The sequence below is a fragment of the Elephantulus edwardii genome, unplaced genomic scaffold (assembly GCF_000299155.1).
Source record: "Elephantulus edwardii isolate Elephantulus edwardi_28Jun2011 unplaced genomic scaffold, EleEdw1.0 scaffold00350, whole genome shotgun sequence".
NCBI lineage: Eukaryota > Metazoa > Chordata > Mammalia > Macroscelidea > Macroscelididae > Elephantulus > Elephantulus edwardii.
Window position 1 is genome coordinate 63,972 of NW_006400100.1, and position 20,383 is coordinate 84,354.

General features: G+C 46.7%; 1 protein-coding gene across 2 annotated transcripts in view; it reads left to right on the forward strand.

Moving 5' to 3' along the window:
- Positions 1-540: 540 nt before the first annotated feature.
- Positions 541-20,383, forward strand: part of HAGH (hydroxyacylglutathione hydrolase) — a 24,662-nt gene continuing 4,819 nt past the window's right edge. The window contains exons 1-5 of one of the 2 annotated variants that reach the window (XM_006901898.1): positions 541-604; positions 6,211-6,386; positions 7,332-7,396; positions 12,553-12,670; positions 13,264-13,372. In XM_006901898.1, the coding sequence (XP_006901960.1) occupies positions 541-604; positions 6,211-6,386; positions 7,332-7,396; positions 12,553-12,670; positions 13,264-13,372 (532 nt within the window). The remainder of the gene's footprint in view (positions 605-6,210; positions 6,387-7,331; positions 7,397-12,552; positions 12,671-13,263; positions 13,373-20,383) is intronic. The other variant, XM_006901899.1, reaches the window with a different exon arrangement.

The following is a 20,383-nucleotide window of genomic DNA, read 5'->3' on the forward strand; positions in this document are numbered from 1 at the left end:
GCAAGGTGTCCCGTGTCACGTGAGCGACGCAGTGCCTACGGCTGCCCGTAGGGACAAACTTTCAGACTGTCCCGTAGGTGACAGTACCAGTCGCTCTGTGTTTGGCCACCTAGGAGCTGCTGTCCGGTAGCTGCCACACCGCTGTACGGGGTTGGGGGAAAGGCTGGCTGCGGTGATAGAAGGAGAAAGGTCAGCTTGGAGCTCTAGAGATTCAAAGAACCCCTACCTAGAGAGGCTACGGGGTCGACGCTAGCCCACTGGTGTACTGGGGAGGGGCTATCGATTGCTGATTGACAGGGGGCGGGACCAGGTTCGCGGATGATGATTGGTGAAATGCAGGAGGTGAAAGACATTCGGGAAACAGAGCGAGTGTGTTGATTGGCAAGGGGCGGGACGACGTGAGCGACCGCCGGTTTGGAGGCGGAGCGAAAGGGCTGATTGGCGGGGGCGGGGCAGGAGGCTGGCTGCTAATTGGCTCATTGGCCTGTGCGCCCGGCCTTGTGCAGCCCCCGCCCGCGCCTGTCCACTATCCTCCCGGTCATGGTACTGGGCCGCGGGCTGCTAGGTTGCCGGAGCCTCTCTTTCTGCGCACGCCACGGCCTGGGTAGGTGGGCGGCGGGTGACATGGGGTGAGCAGGGCGCGGGGCAGTGAGCCTGACAGGGCTGCTGTCATGCCGGGTTAAGAGCCTGCGTCCGAGACGAGCGGCAGACGCCAGCCGAGGGGAACCTGTTCAGAGACTCCATGGGTCACGCAGCTCTGCTGGCCGCTGCGAAACCTACCAGGCCTGCTGCAGACACGGAGGGGCTCGAGCCGCAGGGCCGCCCGTCAGAACGTCGCACCCCGGGTCGCCGGCAGGGGGCAGCCGCCAGCTGACACTGTCTCTGCACAGTTGCCCAACGCCCCGCCGGCGGGCCGGGGCCGCAGGTGTGGTCCAGCGGAGCCCGGGATTTAGTCAGTGCCAGTGCGAGGGCAAAAGAGACAGTGAGGTGACTTATCAGCTGGGAGTTCGGAAGGATTCGAGCTAGGTAAGGACATATGGCTTCCAGGTCAGGTCAGAACACCTGCTGGGCAGTCCCTGAGGCCCTCGCCCTGACTGTTGGTGCGGGTTTCCACATCTCCTCCCGCTCTGATACCAAAACCCCACATCTAGCAAGTGGAAACCGACACCTGGCGGCACTGTAGGACTGCCCCAGAGGGTTTCCAAGATTGATCTAGACAAGATTAGACCTTGTGCTTTTTTTTTTTTTTTTTTAAATATCCTGGACTGAAAGGTCTGGTGGCCTAGCTCAATTGGAGATGAGCTGTTAACCCAAAAGCTGAGCCTTTCTGATAGTTCAAGTGCACAGAAGCTCTAATGGGAGTGAAACAGGCAATCTCCTCCCATGCAATTTGTTGTTGTGTACCGTCTAGTCGGGACTGACCCATAGCTGACCCTCCGGCGGGTTTTCAGAAGCAGTTAATCACATGGGAGGAGATTGCCCATCCTTCTCCCACGCGGAGCAGCTGGTGGCCTCGAGAACTGCGTGCCTTCGGGATTGCAGCGCAGCTTTTTTGCCACTAGGCCACCAGAGCTCCAACCTTGTTCTTTTAGATCGGTTAGGTTCAAGCCCAAACCACTGACCTTTGGGTTAGCAGCAAGTAGTCAACCCGTGTGCGACCCCACTGCCATCCAATCTATTCCTTCTCACAGCAACCCTGTAGGACAGAGAAGAATTGCCCCAGAGGGCTTCCAAAACTAAATCTCAAGGGAAGCCGACTGCCTCATTCTCTCCCTTAGATCAGCTGATGGATTCAAACAACCACCCTTTCAGCTGGAAGTTAATAGCTTAAGCCACTGTACCACCAGGGTGTCTCCTCCCCTGAATATCAAAACTCATGTTGCTGTGATGGAATTGTGCCCAAAAGAGTGTGGGCTCTATGTCTCCACAAATAAATAACATCTTTTCACACCAGTATCCAACAGCAAGACAAATCCTGAAGCATTTAACCAAACTGAGGGCCAAAGGCAGAACCCTGGAACAATAGTGAGTTCTACCAAGACTTCATTTGTGAGCTGAGAGCCCTGGCCCAGCCACCTGGGGTCTCTGCCTCTGGTCCACATGCTAATGGGTGGTGTTAGTTTCTGGCCCTCTACAGACTAGCTTATCCAGTTCTCAAATTCTGATCCTCCTAACGTTGTTCCAGCTTTGTTGGAATATGTTGATAACCTTGATTTTGAAATCTCCCTGTCTGCTCTATCACACTTGCACTTATCTAGCTGATGTAGCAATCAGGGCCTTTGGTTAACTTGCCGTGCTTGGCAGCCAGTTGGATGGGCAGCCACTGAGTCCTGGGTAGATGACAAATTGTAGGCCTTGCTGAATGCAGCCAGTTCCCTTCAGAGAGAGAAATGGTCATTACAAAATAAAGAGCCTGTTTTCTGTTCACACATGATGAGCTTCCCCCTATTTAGTTGGAGTTGAGAGTTCACCTCATCAGCTGGGCAAATAATGGGACAGTGTCCCCTCTAAGCCACTCAGCCCACCGATATCACACAGGAGACAGGGGACTTCAGACCCATGTGCCTGAGTAGAACTGTCCCAGAGGGTTTCCTCAGCTGCCGTCTTTATGACAGCAGATGGGCAACTTTCCCTCTGCAGAACCACTGAGTGGGTTCAAACTTCCAGCTTGAATCATTTGTTAAGGTCTTTATTGTGGAGGGGGAGAATTAACTCAGGAACTAGACCTGATCCATGGGATTTCTTGACCTCTTTCTTTTTTTACTTTTTAATTGCAATTTGGCTTTCCATTCAACGGTTTGTACACTTTTTGTTTCGAGATGTTGACTGCATCCCCACCGTGTAACAGCACACTTCACATCTCTGTTTCTCATTTCCATCAGCCCTCTTTCCTAGCCCTTCTTTGTGGGAATTTTGTTTTGTGTCATGGCATCCATCTGAATCTATGAGAGCAGAGTGGCAGCCTTTTCTGCTGAACCACCAACATTTAGCTTTGCAGCCAAGAACAAACTACACCCCTAGAGCTGTTGTTGTTATGTGCCGTCGAGTCGTTTGCGACTCATAGCGACCCTATGTACAACAGCCCTAAACCGTGCTCTATCCCGTGCCAATCTCATTGCCTCTGACACACCCATCCCGATTACCCCAGTCACTGAATCAGTCCACCTCATAGAGGGTTTTCCCCTCCTGCGCTGTCCCTCTACTCTACCCAGCATGATGTCCCTCTCTAAAGACCTGTCTCTCCTTACAACATGTCCAAAGTATGTCAGGCGAAGCCCCAGAATCCTTGCCTCCAAGGAGCAGCCTGGTTTAACCCTTTCCAGGATGAATCTGTTTGTTTTCTTGGCAGTCCATGGTACATTCAATACTCTTCTCCAGCACCACAGCTCAAAGGCGTCAATTCTCCTTCTATCCTCCCTAGTCATTGTCCAACTCTCTGATGCATAACAAGTGATTGCAAAAACCATGGCCTGTATCAGGCGCACCTTAGTCTCCAGAGAGACACTGTTGCTCTTGAGTACTTTAGAGAGGTCCCTAACAGCAGACTTTCCCATCGCAATACGTTTTTTGATTTCCTGGCTACTGGTGCCAAGAGTGTTGACCGTGGAGCCGAGCTAGAGCTGTTAGAGGACTGAAATCCCATGGAACTCCTTGAATTTTATGATATTTCATGGGTTAAACACAGCATGTTCTTGGCATGGTCCAGGCCACAGGCTGCAGGTCTGTGTGAACACAGTGTCACAGGGCCCCATCAGCTGGTGGCCTTTACAGGCAGTGTGGAGCTTTCTTTCAGAAAAGGAGTAGGGTTTCTGGTGAGGCCAACACCTTAGTGAATGCCTCCCTTGGCCACCACCGCCCAGCCCCATGTGTCCAGCTTCTCCCCGGGGCTGGCTCAGGACCTGGAACAGGTGCACCTTACACTTTTACTTTTTATTTTTTTTACTCTTGTATTTTTAAAGTTCTGCTAGGAAATATGGACACTGGGCCCCTTTTTTAGTACTGTGGTCAGTTAAGTGTCAAGCTGCTAACCAAAAGGTGAGTGGTTCAAACCCACCATCTGGTCTAAGGGAGAAAAATGAGGGAGTTGGCTTCTGTAAAGATTAGAGGCCGGGAAACCCTAGGGGCAGTTCTACTCTGTCCTTAGGGACCTATGACAGAATGAATGCCACAGCAGAAGTTTTTTAAATTTTATTAAGGAGGAAAATATCCAATCCTGTTGTAATCCCCTTTTCTTTTTCTCTCCTTACTCTCCCTCCCTCCCTCTCCTTTCCCCTCTTCTGTCTCCCTGTCTCCTTTTCTTTCTTTCTGCTGTGTAATCCACCTGGGTAGTGCTAGGGCCAGCTCAAGGGAGGTGGCATATCAGGGAAATGTGAGCTTAATAAACATGCTTATTTGCTGTGCAAGAGAAGGGTCTGGACTGTGTCCAGCTGGCTGTCAAAAAAAGGGGACCATGGATAGTTTGTGTTATCAAGATAGTGACAGCATGGCAGTATGGCCCTGCCCTTGGAGATGAATTATGTCTATCTGTCTGTCTGTGCTATATGCCTTCTGCATCTTTCAGGAGAGACCTCATCCTGGCATTTGCCCCTGGTTTCCCAGCTGCCTGCCTTCAGCCTTTGAGTTTTTTTCTCTTGAGGAGCTAAGACTTCCAGTACGATTTGGCTATGTGTATTATATTCAGCAATGTCACCGCTGAGGATAGGTTGGCATCTGTCTTCCAGGTGGAAGTCCTAAGTCCCTCAGCCTTTGTCCCTGGAGTGTCAGCTGACCCAGAGTAATGCTGTCTTCCCCGGTGGGAATCGGAAGTAGCCATGCACAGCCATCCTCAGAACTGGTGTTTTCTTCTTATTGTTTTTTGTTGTTTTTCTTTTTTAATGCATTAATTTAAAATTCCCACATTGTAACAGCACTCTTCTCACTTCCTCCCTGTGATTCTGATCTCCACTCATCCTTCTAGCATCACCCTTCCTACTATCTGAGCTTTCTCCCTGAGGAAAAGACGGTCCTTTTGATCTCATGTACTTGCTTGTTCTAAAGAGTAAGAACCTCTCTGGTGTTTTTGCTTTTGCTTTTTTTTTTTTTCTTGATTGCAATCCCCACGTGGTAACTGCACTCTTCCCACTTTCATTTTGGGTTTCCCGTTTCCACTAGTCCTTGTTTCCTATCCCTTCCTGCTTCTGACTTTCTCCCTGGGATCCTGGAGTTGATTGTTCAAGGGAGTGTGTTCCTCCTGGGTAGCACTGGTGATGCTGCTCAGAGAACACAGTGTTTGTGTCCAAAAATATCAGCTCCTTGGTAGCCCCATGGAGTAGTTCGACCCTGTCCTGCAGGGTGCACTGTGAACGGGAACTGCGGCCATGGCCATGGACATGGTGGTGTTTGTGCTGCATCTTCATATAGTTTTTGCTGCGTTGGGGCAGGTATTGTATTCTTCTTGGCCAGAGGTCTGAGCTGGGCAGGAGGAAGGACCATGATTTGGGCTGTGCCTTGGTTTTTGTCCTTTTTCTGAGTCCAGCCTGTGCAGTTGGACACTAGAACTGGATGTTTTCCTTCACTAAAATAAACGAAACCCTGCTGGTGGCCATCAAGTCGACTTGTCTGCGGTGTGGGCCAGGTGCATCAGGGTAGCATGTGATCAGTCAAAAAAAGATCTCCAGACCTTCTTATAAGGTGCTTTTGTGCTTTTGGATGGGTTCAAACCTCCAACCTTCTAGTTAGTTGTGTGCTTAACTGTTTCCACCACTCAAAGACTCCTCCTGGTCCTTTTGTTGTTTTTAGCCCTGACACACGGTGCCCCGGGCACAGCCCTGTGCCGTCCTCACAGTCTTTGCCACTCAGCCCACCATTGCAGGCACTGTCAAACCATCATGTTGAGGGTCAACCTCTTTTTTGCTGACTCTCTACTTTTCCAAGCATGATGCTCTTCTCCAGAGACTTGGCCTCCCTGACAACATGCCCAAAGTACATGGAAAAAGTCTCATGGTTCTCACCTCCAGAGAGCACGTGGGTGTTCTTCTGGTTTGTCCTTTTAAGGCCTGAGAATAAGATAATCAGGGGCAGCGTCCTCATGGCTGATTCCTGAACAGGAAGTCACTTTCTCTGCGGTCTGAGGATGATGTGCACGTCGCCTCAGAGGAGCCAGGGACATGCTCAGTGTGGCTGTCACCCGGCCACCCACCATCCCTAGACCTAATGCCCTTGTGTCCACAGGTCCAGCACTGCTGGGAGTCTTCTTCAGCCACACAGTTCTCCGGAAGAGTGCCGTGGTCCAGCAGGTCATCATGAAGGTGGAGCTCCTGCCCGCCCTGACTGACAACTACATGTACCTCCTCATTGACGAGGACAGCAAGGAGGCCGCCATAGTGGACCCTGTGCAGCCCCAGAAGGTGAGGCCGCTGGCTGGGGTGCCAACCTGGGGCAACAAATCCATCCCAGCTCACCGAACTGCCCCCTGAGGCTTCCAAGCTATCATCTTTACGGCGGTTCAAACCCACTAGCCACTCAGCAGGAGGAAGACAAAGTTCCATAAAGACGGCAGCTGTGTGGGTCCTGCCCAGTCCTCAGGGTGGCACGGGTCAGAACTGACTGGATGGCAGTGTGTTTGATTTTGTTTTAATCTTTACTTCAAACCTCTGACCTGTTGGTTCACAGCTGAGCGCTTAACCACCACACCACCAGGTCTTCTCCAGAATACTTCTAAAAACCAATAAAATCCCATAGTGTGAGGTCGGCTCTGACTCATGTGAGCCATGTGACAGAGGAGAACTCCCTGCAGGATTTCCCGAGCTGTTGTCCCTCCAAGGCCTGGGCCCTTCCCGCACCTGTCACCAGCCGGTGTCTTCAGCCCCAATGGCATTTACAGCTACGTGTCCTCAAGGCTGCCCCAGGACCACCTGGACTGGAACTCAGTGTGGACGCACGTCCAACCACATTGCATACTTGGAGAAGGGCCCTGACTTTAACACCCAGAGCTGGGGTACAGTGAGCGCCCTGAGGCCTCTGCTCTGTGGGCCATGGAGTGCATGGGCTCGGTGCTGCCCAGCTAGTCCAGATAGGAAAAGGCCACCTTCACTGTACTCTTCCAGTTGTTGCTGTTGTTGTGTACCATCAAGTTGAACTGAATCACAACTGACCCTCAGGTGGCTTTCCAGGAGCAGTAAATCGCACGGGGAGGAGATTGCAGAGCAGCTGGTGGAGGAGTCAAACCACCTGCCTTTGGGTTCACAGTGTCATTCTCTCCTAGAGTTGAAGCAAATGAGGCCAGTGGCCAGGCAGGCCCCCAATACCCCACACCTTGCTGGGAACCGGGGTGACCATCCTTTGTTCTGTAGGTGATGGAGACTGTGAAGAAGCATGGCGTAAAGCTGACCACCGTGCTCACCACCCACCACCACTGGTGAGTGTTGGCCACCTGAGGGACTTCTGGGGATACCCCATCAGGAGGGACACATGGGGGGCTGGCTCTCCATCCTCACACATACAGGCAGGGGCCACCTGGGGTACTCCTGAGATACTTCTGCTCCCCACCCAAAGCCAAGCCCTTGGCCTGGGGGAGATACACCCTCCTCATGTCCTGTCCTCACTGGGTATAAGGAGACCCCCCTACCCCTGCCTGGGTTTAGTGGCAGCTCAACCAAGCCAGTCTTGAGCCTTGAAGGGTGGACCATCAGGCCTGTGTGGTGGCTGCTGATACAGTCCTGGCATGACTGGTTTTCCTGTGGTCAGGAGAGGGATAGACATGGGGAAGGGCTGGTGAGCAGATGGACAGACAGAGAGGCAGAGAGATGGAGAAGGGGTAGACACAGAAAAAGGATGATCAACAGACAGGCAAAGAGATGGAGAAGGGGTAGACACAGAGAAAGGATGATGGACAGACAGAGAGGCAGAGAGATGGGTAAGGATGGACATACAGATGGTGAGAGAGACAGATGGTAGAGAGGTGGACCCAGGGAAAGACAGACAGATGACTAGTGGACATGGAGGCAGGCTCCAGCATTGTCACCCAGCAGGCCCTGCATACCTGTCCCTCCTTTCAGCCATGAGGACTTGGCAGCCTCCGAGGCTGATACCCCAGCATGGGGCCTGGCCACCCAGAGAGAGTCAGTTTTTTCAAATGAGTCATATTTGGGGAATTTTCTGCTTTTCTTTTTAAGTAACTCTTTTCACTATATATTTATTATCAATCATTCTGTGGGTGACCGATCACAGCTACCAGTATTTTGCAGCTGAGAGAAAACCAAACCCATCTTTTATTTTCATTCCATTTGGAGTTAATTTCCTTTGTAGTAAAATCAGTTGTTGAAGCTTTGAGCATCTGTCCAGGAGTTGCCTGACAAAGTCTGCTGTGTTTGTTTGTTGAGTGAAAACACAAATAAATTAATTCAGAGCAAGGCGGGTTGAAAGCATACAAATAGGAATGAAGTTGAAGTCCCTAGCAAAGGTGAAATTCTAGTCCAGGGTCCTGGAAGGCAGGGAGCCAGCCAGCAAGGACGCCTCCCAGGGATGACTTATCTCCAGGACTCACACACTAGGCGGGCAGTGGGCGGGCAATTCCATCTGTGGTATCAGAAGTGAGCTAGGGTCATGAGGAAAAATTACTCAAGTCTGTCCAGTGATTAAAAATAGTAAACCAATTGGTGGTTCTGGTTACAAAAAGATCTCTCTGGCCATATCAAGCATCATCATGGACAACTAAATTTGGCTCGGTTTTCCCAAGGGTTCAAGCGTTTACTAAGGAGAATAGCAGTTAATTGCGTGGCTTTTAACAGAGAGGTTGACTCACTCAAACCCACTCCGTGGCTTCCACAGGAAAAGGTCTGGCCGTCTGTTCCCATAAGCCCTGCTCTGCCCTCAAGGGTCACTAGGAGTCAGAATCCACTAGGTGGCACTCAGAACCAATCCCCCTGCTGTCTAGCTGATCCCAGCTCCTGGAGACCCTCTGTTAGGGTTCTGAGGCTGTAAATGTTCATGGGAGCAGACTCCCCGTATTTTTACTGCAGTTCAAATTCACCAGCTGCTCCAAGGGAAAAAGATGACACTCCACTTCCATAAAGGTTCAGAACTCAATCTCTTTGCTGTCAAGTTGGAACCACTGGTGGATTTAAACCACCAGAGAGGCCAGGCCTTTAGGTTAGCAGTGCCGTGTCCTATGGACTCACCAGAGCTCCGTTCGTAAAGATCACAGCTTTTGAAACTGGGGCCTCTGTACCTTGTCCTGCAGGGTGGCTGTGAGTTTGAATCTTGTCAATAGTGGTGGGTTTGGTAATGTGGGGGGAGAGGGGAGCTGAGGCTCATCAAAGCTACAAGAAGATAATTACTTAGCTCTAACTCCTTCACCCCTGGGAGGAGCCAACCAGGAAGAACATGGCCGCCTCCTCCTGGTGGTGCGAGCGCAGGAATTATGGCAAGCTTTTAGAGTCAAGTGCTTTTTCCAGCTTGTGTTTGATGTGCAGGTTTGCTCTGCCCCCAGGAGCGAGGCAAGCCAGGCTTGGCCTAGGGTTTAAGGCAGGAGGGAACTTTACGCACCAAAGGGCCTGAGGGCCGCAGGCCCTTGGGCTGGGTTCAAATTGTTTTCCTGTCAAACATTCTTCTAGGTGGTATAGCACTAGTTTGTGTTGCTGTACAGAGGTAACTCGTGGTTGCTGTGATGCTGAACACTGTGACAGTGATGTGCCAAACGTGGTAATGGTTACCCATGGTGGACAGTGTTTACTGGAGCTTCCCAACTAAAACAAACCTGGAAGCAGGAGCGCCATCCACTTCCAAAATGGCTTGCCTCGGGAAACTCTATGTGCGAATAGTGCTCAGGCCTTTCGTTCATAGGGTCGCTATGAGTCGTCTATGACTCCACGGCACCTGACGACAACAACAACAACAAGTAACTCCTTGGACAGCGGCCCTGCTCTTGGCATTGCCATTCTTCCTGTCCCTCCTCTCCGTCTCCTTCTGGAGGTCAGGCTGGGTGTGTGGGTGTGGCTGTGGGTGCGTGGGTGTGCTTGTGTGCCCAGTCTGGGCTCCATGCCGACAGTGGGTCATGGCTGGTGCCTCCCATCCGACTCCCAGGATCTGAGGCAGTGGAGACCCAGGCACACAATCCCTGAGTGTGTGAGGCAGGGAGGTTGGACCTGTGTAAAAAGAGAGGAGTGTGGAGACAGCTGAGTCTGGCCTCTGCTACCTGCACAAGAGGAAACTGTCCCCATCATCAACATCCACAACACAAAATTAGTTCCTATCATGTTAGACATGTCTCTTGCACACCCCTGCCTGTTTCCATTAATCCCAGCACCAATCCCACTGCTGTAATGGGTCCAAAACCCATTGCAGTAGCTACACAGACCTCACAGAAGCATACTCATAATTATTGTTGTTATGTACTGTTGAGTCAGAACTGACCCCTAGTTGACCCTCCAGTGGGTTTTCAGAGGCAGTTAATCACATGGACAGAGATTGCCCATCCTTCTCCTATGGAGCAGCTGGTGGATTTGGATCATATATCTTTGGGTTGCCAGCACAACTTCTTACCATCAGGCCACCACCACTCCCTGTGAAACCCACTGAATAGCTTTGCAGGCCTCCCAGAAGCATACCCACAATTATTAGGAAAGTTAGCAGGTTATATCTCAGGTTGGCAGCAGGGTAAAAATTCTCAGGTCGGCTTCTAAGTGTGCTCACAGGCCCTTCAGTCTTGAGGTCAGTGTTACAAAGCTCTCAGTTCTGCCAATTGAGGCATCTCTCTCCCAACCCTGCAGAAAGCTTGGGTGGAGTGCCTTGGCTGTGGTTCTGTGGGGCAGCAGCCCCAGCTCAGCTCTGTCTCCTCTTGGCTCTCTGGTTCTCTGCTGTGGCTGCTGCTCTCCTGTAGGTCCTGGGCTGAGTGGTGTTGCTGGTAGTAAGATGCCCAAATTCCTGCCACTAAACCTGCTCAATTTAAACCTGGTGGAATAACAAGACTAGCCAATCCCCATGTGGACAAACTAACACATCCTGTTTACATGGTCCCATCCAGCCACGTGACACAGTCAAGGGCAATGGCTTAGGAAGGTCATTCTGAACAGTAGCCCAACTACACTAGAGCCTGGTTCAGGCCAATGCACATGGCACAGTTCTGTCTAGTATGATGGCATTGGGCAGGCTCTGGTTCTGACCCCTCTGTGTGTATCAGACTGGCTGCCCCAGAGCCCCCTACTGCTGGGAGGGGTTCACTGCTCTAAAGAGCTCCTTGTTTCTTAGCCGGGCATCCCCTAGACCACCCATAGGCTTCCTGACCAATCAGACAGCCACAGAATTCAAAAGCACTGTTACACTCACAAGGTTTAGCCAGCTAGAAGGGGAGGCTTGTGAGGCCAGCAGAGGCCAGCACCAGTGTCTAGTCGTCCCTCAGGGGTCTAGTAGACATTTCTGGCTTCTCCTAGCAGCAAGTGTGACCTCATGCACAGAGCTACCCAGGCCCTGGCCTCCCATGTTCTTCCTGGGGGTCAGTCACATGGGCTTGAGGCAGCCACGTGGCTGATCGCAGTAACTCACTGTCCAGGCCACAGAGGTCACACTGATACCACTGTGCTGAAGCTGCTGCTGTGGGTCACGAGGCTAGCATGGGCTATCTCAGGGGCCTGGCCCCAGGCAAACAGACACCTTGACCGATAGGCATTGGGTGTCCAGAGCACCCCCATCCCATGGGAGCTGATCTCTTCCTCCCCACTAGGTAGGCCTGCCCCTGGCTATCAGTCTCCTCCATTCTCAGCTCAGTGTTCTCCCTCAGTTCCTCTGGAGGCAAACCCCTCTGCCCAGCCCTGATGGAGCTCAGGTGCCACCGGTGCCCTCATAAGGAAGCTGTGGAGTTGCTGATTTAAGGGACAGTTGAAAAGTAGCAGTGGTGGTGCAGGCCTTACTGTGCTGGGCTCAACTAGAATGGCCACTGGCCCATATATGACTACAGGCGGAGATGTGACCACTTGCATGGGCGTGGCCAGCCATTCTGGAGAGGTAGACAGTGCCAAGAACAGGATGCATGGAGGCAGGCATGTGACTAGTTCCAGTGCATGCTGGGATGTGGCCACCAGCCCTGTGGGCCTGCATCCATGTGCAATAGGGGAAGCTCATCTATCCCTGATTTCTGGCCTTGTCTTCAGAGGATTAGGACAGAGCCCCTTTCTGAAACATGGTCTCACACCTCCTGATGGCCAGAGCTGTCAGTTAACTTGCCCTCCTGGGAGTGACTCCAGCTTGGTGTTTCCTGGGGTGAGGTTCCCAAACCAGGCTGTGTCTAGGTTGTGGGCTGGCGGTGGTGGGCCTCAGACCTCTGCCAAGAGCCCAGCTGGTCCCAGGCCCTGCCACATGTGGCCCACGAGTGTCTGTGCTTCCAGTCTCCGGTTCTGCAGCCTGGCCCAGAGCAGAGGGGCCACATGGACACAGGGTTCTGAGAACAGATTAGGCCACAGCCAGGCCTAGAGGAGGTGTCTGCTTGAGAAGTATGGGGCCCCCCAGGGCAGTCTGTGCAGGTTCCTAGGCAGGTGGGCTGCTTCTCACATCAAGACTGAGGTCTCCCCACACTTCCAGGGACCATGCTGGTGGGAATGACAAGCTGGTAAAAATGGAGCCAGGCCTGAAGGTGTATGGGGGTGATGACCGCATCGGGGCTCTGACCAATAAGGTTGCACATCTGTCTACACTGCAGGTAAGGGCAGAGTTGTGGGGGCTCCGTGTGGCACCCCCTCCCTCCCGAGGGGTTAGGAACATCTAGTCTGAACGTGAGGGCATCTTAAGGGGAGCCTGCCTCAACCCCTGGGTTGATCCTCTGAAAAGTGCGACAAAGCAGTGTGATGGGATGTGGGGACAATCTTGGGCAACAGGGAGGTCTAAGTAGGGATCGTGTGAGATGCCATCATGGCTCATGTTCACAGACCTAGCTGTGGGGGTGTGGTTCTGTAGGGAGATATTTATCCTTGGAGGCCTTTCCCAGGTTCCTGTAGCCAATTTTTGGGAGACTCAGTGGGAGAGCACGTGCTCGTTTGTGTGTGTGTGAATGTGCACACCCCTGTGTGAGCGCTCCTGAACCCATATGCATGAGCACCAGCCTGTGGCCCTGTGTGTACATGTGAGCCCCAGTGTGTGTGTAAGTGTATGCACTCCTGAACACATGTATGTCACAAACAGTGTGGGCTGGTATTCACACCCAACTGTTTTTTGATCTGGGGACTGGCAGGTGTCCTGCTGCCACTGTGACCGCAGGAAAGGCCTCAGGTGATAGAAAGTTGCTGGGTCTTTCAGGTGGGGTCTCTCAACGTGAAATGCCTGTCCACACCGTGTCACACCTCTGGACATATCTGCTACTTTGTGAGCAAGCCTGGCAGCTCAGAGCCCCCCGCTGTGTTCACAGGTGAGCAAGAGGTGTGGGTGCTGGGTGTGGAGTCCCTCCAAAGCCTGGGCAGATGCTGGCCCTTCCTGCCTGGGAGACTGCAGGGGTGCTGCTTTCCCTGTCAGGTCCCTGGAGTGGCACAGCTCAGGGGGACATGGGCAGGGTGGGAGATGACAGAGCCATGGCCTGGGACCTGCTGCACCCAGAGGGTGGTGACGAGACTGAACAGTCAGCTCCCTCCTTCTCTAGTGGAGTTCCCCAGTGGGGTCTGGGGGGCACCTGAGCAAGTGGTATGTCTGAGCAAGGTGTTGGCTCCAACGCAGCTCCCAGAGCAGATGGAAGCCCAAGAGCCAAGGTTGAGGGGTCACCCCCACCTCCTGTGCTCTGCAGGCTACCCTGGACATGCAGAGTCTAGGTGTGGACCCTCTGGTATGATGCAGGAAGGCTACTCTATGGTTGGGTACACACCACCCACAGGGCAGGGCCCTGACTGTTCACTCCTGGTTTGAAAGGACCTTAATGCCTACCTACACACAGGTCAGCCAGGTAGAGAGTCAGGCCCCAAGGACAGGAATGGCGATTCCTATGGACTAGGTGGGGGAGAGGCCTGAGAAGGAGGTGTTTGAAACCCAAATAAGGGGTCTTCGGATGGAAGGTTGGCAGGAAGGAGCTGGGTGTGGGCGAGACCCTGAGCCAAGGTGGGAAGATGGGCTTCTGTTGGCGGTGGGCTTGGACTTTTAACCGGGTCCAGCCCTGTTATATCGAACAGTTCCACCGAGAGAAGGGATGAGGATGAAATGAAGATGCAGAGAGACTATCCATTGATGGCGAATAGCAATTTTACTATTCATAGAAAAGCCTATATAGGTTTTAGAAACACGTCTGCGGTAACAATTGCATTATCTCTTTCCGTCCGAGATGTTGACTATCAGGTCAAACATTAACTCTCACAGACCTCAGTACAATACAAAGATGCTTTCCAGAATACCTTATTGTGTGCTTAAGAAACACAAAAGTGTTTCGGTAGATTACATTCCCTAAGGTCTGAGACCTTTGGTCACTCTTATTCATTAACATCCTACTTCCTTGAGTTGTTTATTGCCAAGCAGATGTTCTAGCCAAGATGGCGTTAAGTCTTGCTGGTTTTACAGTACAGAGCTAATCTTGCTTTGCAAGTTAGCCAGGCTCCTGACAATTCCCCCTTCCAAAATATTAAAATATAGGATGTTGCCTATCTTAGGTGGATAAGAGAATTCAAACTCAAGTTGCCCATCATGGGGATAATAGCAGTTTATGCTACTCACTGTCTTAGGATCATGAGCAAGTATCTCTCCTTACCTGTCATTGGCTACACATCCTGCATTTGCTTGGGGAGGGCTTTAAGTTGAATTCCATATACTTTACCCAGCAATTCTTTATATCGCTTGGCTAATATATGACCAACACAGGGAGAGTCTATAGTATACCTATGATAACAATACAAAGAGCAACAATCATAAAAAGCAGATTTCTAAATGAAGTTCTAAATCAGTTTTTTAGATTTTCAAATATTTGACTATCTTGTTCCACTGGAGAGATAGTTATCTCTGCGGTGTTCTGCATTTCTATAATTCTTTGGTGCAAATCATACAAATCAAGAGAATCATTATTTGACATCCAGATTCCTTTTAAATGTTGTTGTTGTTGTTGTTATGTGCCATTGAGTCATTTGCGACTCATAGTGACCCTATGTACAACAGCCCTAAACCCTGCTCTATCCTGTGCCAATCGCACTGCCTCTGACACACCCATCCCGATTACCCCAGTCACTGAATCAATCCATCTCATAGAGGGTCTTCCCCTCCTGCGCAATCCCTCCACTCTCCCAAGCATGATGTCCCTCTCCAAGGACCTGTCCCTCCTTGCAACATGCCCAAAGTATGTCAGACGAAGCCCCAGAATCCTTTCCTCCAAGGAGTTGCTTGGTTTAATCCTCTCCAGGATGAATCTGTCTGTTTTCTTGGCAGTCCATGGTACATTCAGTACTCTTTTCCAGCACCACAGCTCAAAGGCATCAATTCTCCTTCTATTTTGCCTAGTCATTGTCCAACTCTCTAATGCATAACAAGTGATTGCAAAGACCATGGCCTGTATCAGGTGCACCTTAGTCTCCAGAGAGACACCATTGCTCTTGAGTACTTTAGAGAGGTCCCTAATAGCAGACTTTTAAATGAGATACTATTTTTATCCAATCATTATCTGAGCTATTTTAATTTTGTAACACCAATAGAGTCATGGCCGCATGGCATCTTAACTTTTCTTTCATTCTAATTTGCTGTACTATATTGCCTAATACATTTGCCGTATCATACAAAGCATTTAACTTTTGCTCCATAACTTCATCCACATTTTCTTGCTTTACCCAATTTTTTGTCACATTATGCATTAACCTATTTACAAAATTAGCCATTTGATCTTCTTGAGTCAATGCTGCAGCAGAAGCAGAAACAGCAGTGAGCATAGAAATAAGAGAAACCTACAGTTCTTTTGGCTCTTAATGACAACTTATATAATTCTTTTAAAATTTGCAGACTTTTATCATCATACCAAATATCATTTAGCTTTACTGGTGTCATAACAAAAGAAGGACTTTTTAGAATAACAACTGAGTCATCTTTGGCAATAGAGCTGATACAATTAGAGATTTTACAATGAGAACAATTTATATTTTGGATAATCACCAGTGATCACATTATTGCCAATTAATAAGACATATGGTTCAGTTACACAAGACGTGACTTTGGCATTGGTGACATTATCTCCTTTACATTTATCCTTTGGGATACAGGAAATATTTATTGATCCCATACTTGCAACTAATTTCCATAATTTAGTTTGATAATTACGGTGATTAACAGTCCAAATTTCTTCCACTGATCCTTTAGCTTCGACTTTATTTTTTTTAATTTTTATTTTATTATTTTTGTGTGAGTGCACCGTCAAATCAGATCTGACTGGTACAGGAGGAGATTGTCCCTCCTTCCCCAGCAGAGCATCTGGTGGATTCGAACTGTGCGCCTCTAGGATTGTAGTTGCAGCTCCTTACCACTAGGCCACCAGAGCTCCCCTTAGCTTCGACTTTATTTGATGGAGCCCAGTCGTACAAGTTCAAATCTGCAGTAACATTTTCCTCCAGCTGACAGGGTGAAGTAAAGGTAGATCTGGAACATATGTCCTTTAAGATTCAGCTTGGATCCTCATTGGCAGAGTCAACAATATCACCATCCTTATTTCTGTCAGGCGAGACATCTTCTGCAAAGCGTACTAGCTTTTCAGCAAGGCACTTTGCACTTTCAGCGTTCTGTGGAAAAACACAAACATAGCCAAGATCCCATATTAACATAGGGCCGGTCTTTTTCATTGTTTTGTTAATGCATCCTTCCATTTAATTTCAGCATACTTTCCTTGTCTGTTTCCCCATTGTCTGTATGCGGCAGACCTTTTATTGTCATTCAAAATTAAAAAATTTAAAATACATTGTAAATGAGAAATACAATTATTTGGACTTAGAGGATATAGTTCCCCCTTTCTTTATTTAAATAATTTTTGATAGTAGAATGAGTACATTCTACAATACCTTGTATTTGAGGATTGTAAGGAATTTCAGTTTTATGACAGTAAAATATGTACAAAAATTTTGAAATCTTTTACTGGTATAGCTAGGAGCATTATCAGTCTTGATTAGTTTAGGAATTTCTAATATAGAAAAAGCTAATAAACAATGTTTTATAACATATTTAGTTGCTATTTCAGATAAACAAGATAATGCCACAAAACTGGAATTGATACTAATAGTAACATGAACAAACTGCAATTTTTCAAATTTAGGAATATGAGCTACATTTATTTGTCAAATATGATTTGGCAATAATCCTCTGGGATTTACTTTAAAATGTGGAACAGGTAATAAAGATAAACATTTTTCACATGATTTTACAATATCTTTAGCAGTTTCTTTCAGAATATGAAACATTTTATGTAAATATTTACTATTAGCATGATGACTATGATGAAATTATTTGCTTTTGTTAAATTAAAATTTATTAAATATTTATTAGCCAATTTATATTCTTTTGCTAAAGGTTCTGGTAAAGAAGAAAGAGGCTTAATATGACTTATAAAAATATGATTATTTCTTTTTTTTACTAATAATCGATTATGTTGAAATAATTATAAAACTATAGAATTTTTTTGTTTTGATAATATTTACTGTATCAAAAATTGGAAGTGCATTAACTATATAAACACTGAGGGTAAATTATTAATACTTGCTTAATAGCTTTTAATTTGGCTTGTTGTGCTGAAAATGATGACCATTTAACTAGTTTAAAATTTCTAATTGGTCCAAAAACAGCTTTTTCTTTAGAAGATCCATCAGTAAATATTACAAGAGCATCAGAAATTGGTTGATTAACAAAAACTTTAGGAAATATAAATGAATTTTTATTAGCAAAAGATAATAATTTATGTTTTGGATAACAATGAGTAATTTGACCAGGATAATTGGCTAATACAATTATCCATTCTGAACAATATTGATATAGCCAATTAACTTGTAAAGTATTATAAGGTACAATGATTTCATAAAGTCTTATATCAAAATAGTCTTTCTTGACTGTGCTATTAATTGAGATACAGCCTGTAGGCAAGTCCGCAAAACCTTTTTAGATGAACGGGATAAATGAATTCATCTTAAGGGAGCATTCTGCCACAAAACAGCAGTAGGAGTCCTTTTAGCATTTAAAATACACAGCAATAACTTTTCACTATGATCTATACAAGATAGAGAATAGGAAGAGATAGAATTCTGAACTTTTCCCAAAGCCCCATGAGCCTCCATAGTCCATTTTCTCCTAGAATTAGGATTATTGTTTCTAATTAAAATATCAAACAAAGGTTAAATGTCCTGCATAGTTAGTTCCAAACATGGCTTAATTTAATTAATTTTTTTAGTGATTTTTGGAAATCACTTAGTGTTCTTAGATTACTAACATGAATTTGAAATTTTTGAGGTTCAACGCAGTTCTCCTCTATCTTTGTCTCCAAATTTATACACTAAGATTTACTTTTCTCTATGCCTTTTACAACTTATCATATACTCTCAATTTCGCTTTTACTAACTCATATTCTGGCACAACTAGACATTCTATTTTAAAGCAAAACTACTTTCATTTTTTCTTTTAAACAAAAAATACACAAAAGTTATTGTCAGTTATTTTACTTTTCCTTTTGAATTTTATACCATGTTAAAACTTTTAATTTTATTCTTAAGATGATATTTTGTTCAGTAGTTTAGACATACTAAATTATTTCATGTGTGTTTACCACCCTAATAATGCCATCATTTAATAACTGCCATTTTTAAATGCTGCATAGGAAGAAGTACCAATAGTATTAATATTTTCTTTACACCATTTTTTTAAAGCTAAAAAAATAGCATATAATTCACCTTTTTGTACTGATTTATAAGGAGATGATTCAACATGGAATTTGTTAATACTCCAATATTCCATTTCTCCACAATTAGAAACATCTGTAAAAACATTAGGACCTTTAAGAGGAACAGAGGATATGATACATATAGGTAAAGGCAAAAAGGTATGTTCTTAAAGAATTGAGAAGAGTCTATTAGAAGGAAAGTGATTATTAAACTATGCAGCTCTTACTTATACAACCAGATTCAATACAGGCAAGCATTAATTAAGGGGCTATAAAGAACAAAGACTATTTTTACTCCTACAGGTTTTTATTTAAAATACAGCAACTAACACAGGCACAACTGACACAGACTTGGAGTGCAGCCACAGGCATGTGTATTTTTTAAGACTGGCTAAAACAGATAGAAATTTTTACTTAAGCACGTAGATACCAGATAAAATGCATGGGTTTGTGAAGGTGATAAAGGCAAAAGGTCTCCTTTCGAGTGGCGCCTTGAGACATTTGAGACACCCGCTCTTGGGGTTTCCCCACCTATGAGATTTAGAATTTATATAGATATTAACTTTATATTTGTCTCTATTAATGCTTATTCTTCACTGAAACTTTTAAACTGTATGAGCGCTCAAGTATTGCTACATTAAACATAAGACGAAAAGACAATGAACACGGAGACAGTAAATGAATTTAGACAAAAAAGACAGGACAAAACAATTAACATAAACATTTTGAGGCCTCTGTTGTAAGTAATAACACTTTTCTTTTTATTTTCAACTTTTCTTCATATTTTTGTGTTAACACCTTTTTTCTTATTTTTAACGACGTTCAATACTTCTGAGTTTTAATACTTTTCTTATTAATAACAAAGACAGGAGAATTCCCAAGGGAGTTGCAGGTTCTATATGAGCTTTACATGACTGTTCTTCTACTAATAAATGCAAGGCTTTAGTATTAAGGGGCTGCGATTCATATTTAACATGTTTTTTTTATTTTTTTAATTTTATTTTTTTTGTGTGAGCGTACCGTCAGTTCAGATCTGACTGGTACAAGAGGAGATTGTCCCTCCTTCCCCAGCAGAGCATCTGGTGGATTCGAACCGTGCGCCTCTATGATTGTAGTTGCAGCTCCTTGCCACTAGGCCACCAGAGCTCCCCTTAACATGTATTTTTTACATCATCTTTTTATATCATCTGGCAAAGCCGAGATAGACAAAAAAATCTCCAAATTGTTTTAATAATTTTTTTCATAAATTAGCACTAATGTTTGGTACATAAAATTGCATCTGAGCCTTTTGTCCATCAGGTTCTGCACAATCATAAACATTCTTAGACCTCCAAACATTGGGAGAGGTTCCTAATTCAGAAAGAGTTAATGTTAATTTTTTGCAAAGGCCAATTAAGAGGTTAATTATTTTTACTAATAATAGACACATTAGCTCCTATATCCACAAGACCTGTAAAAGAAATTTGATTAACAGAAAAAGTAAGAGAGGGCCTTTGATCATTAATGATGGTTTTTCAAAACAAATATTTTTCAGTACTTCCAAATCCTCTTACT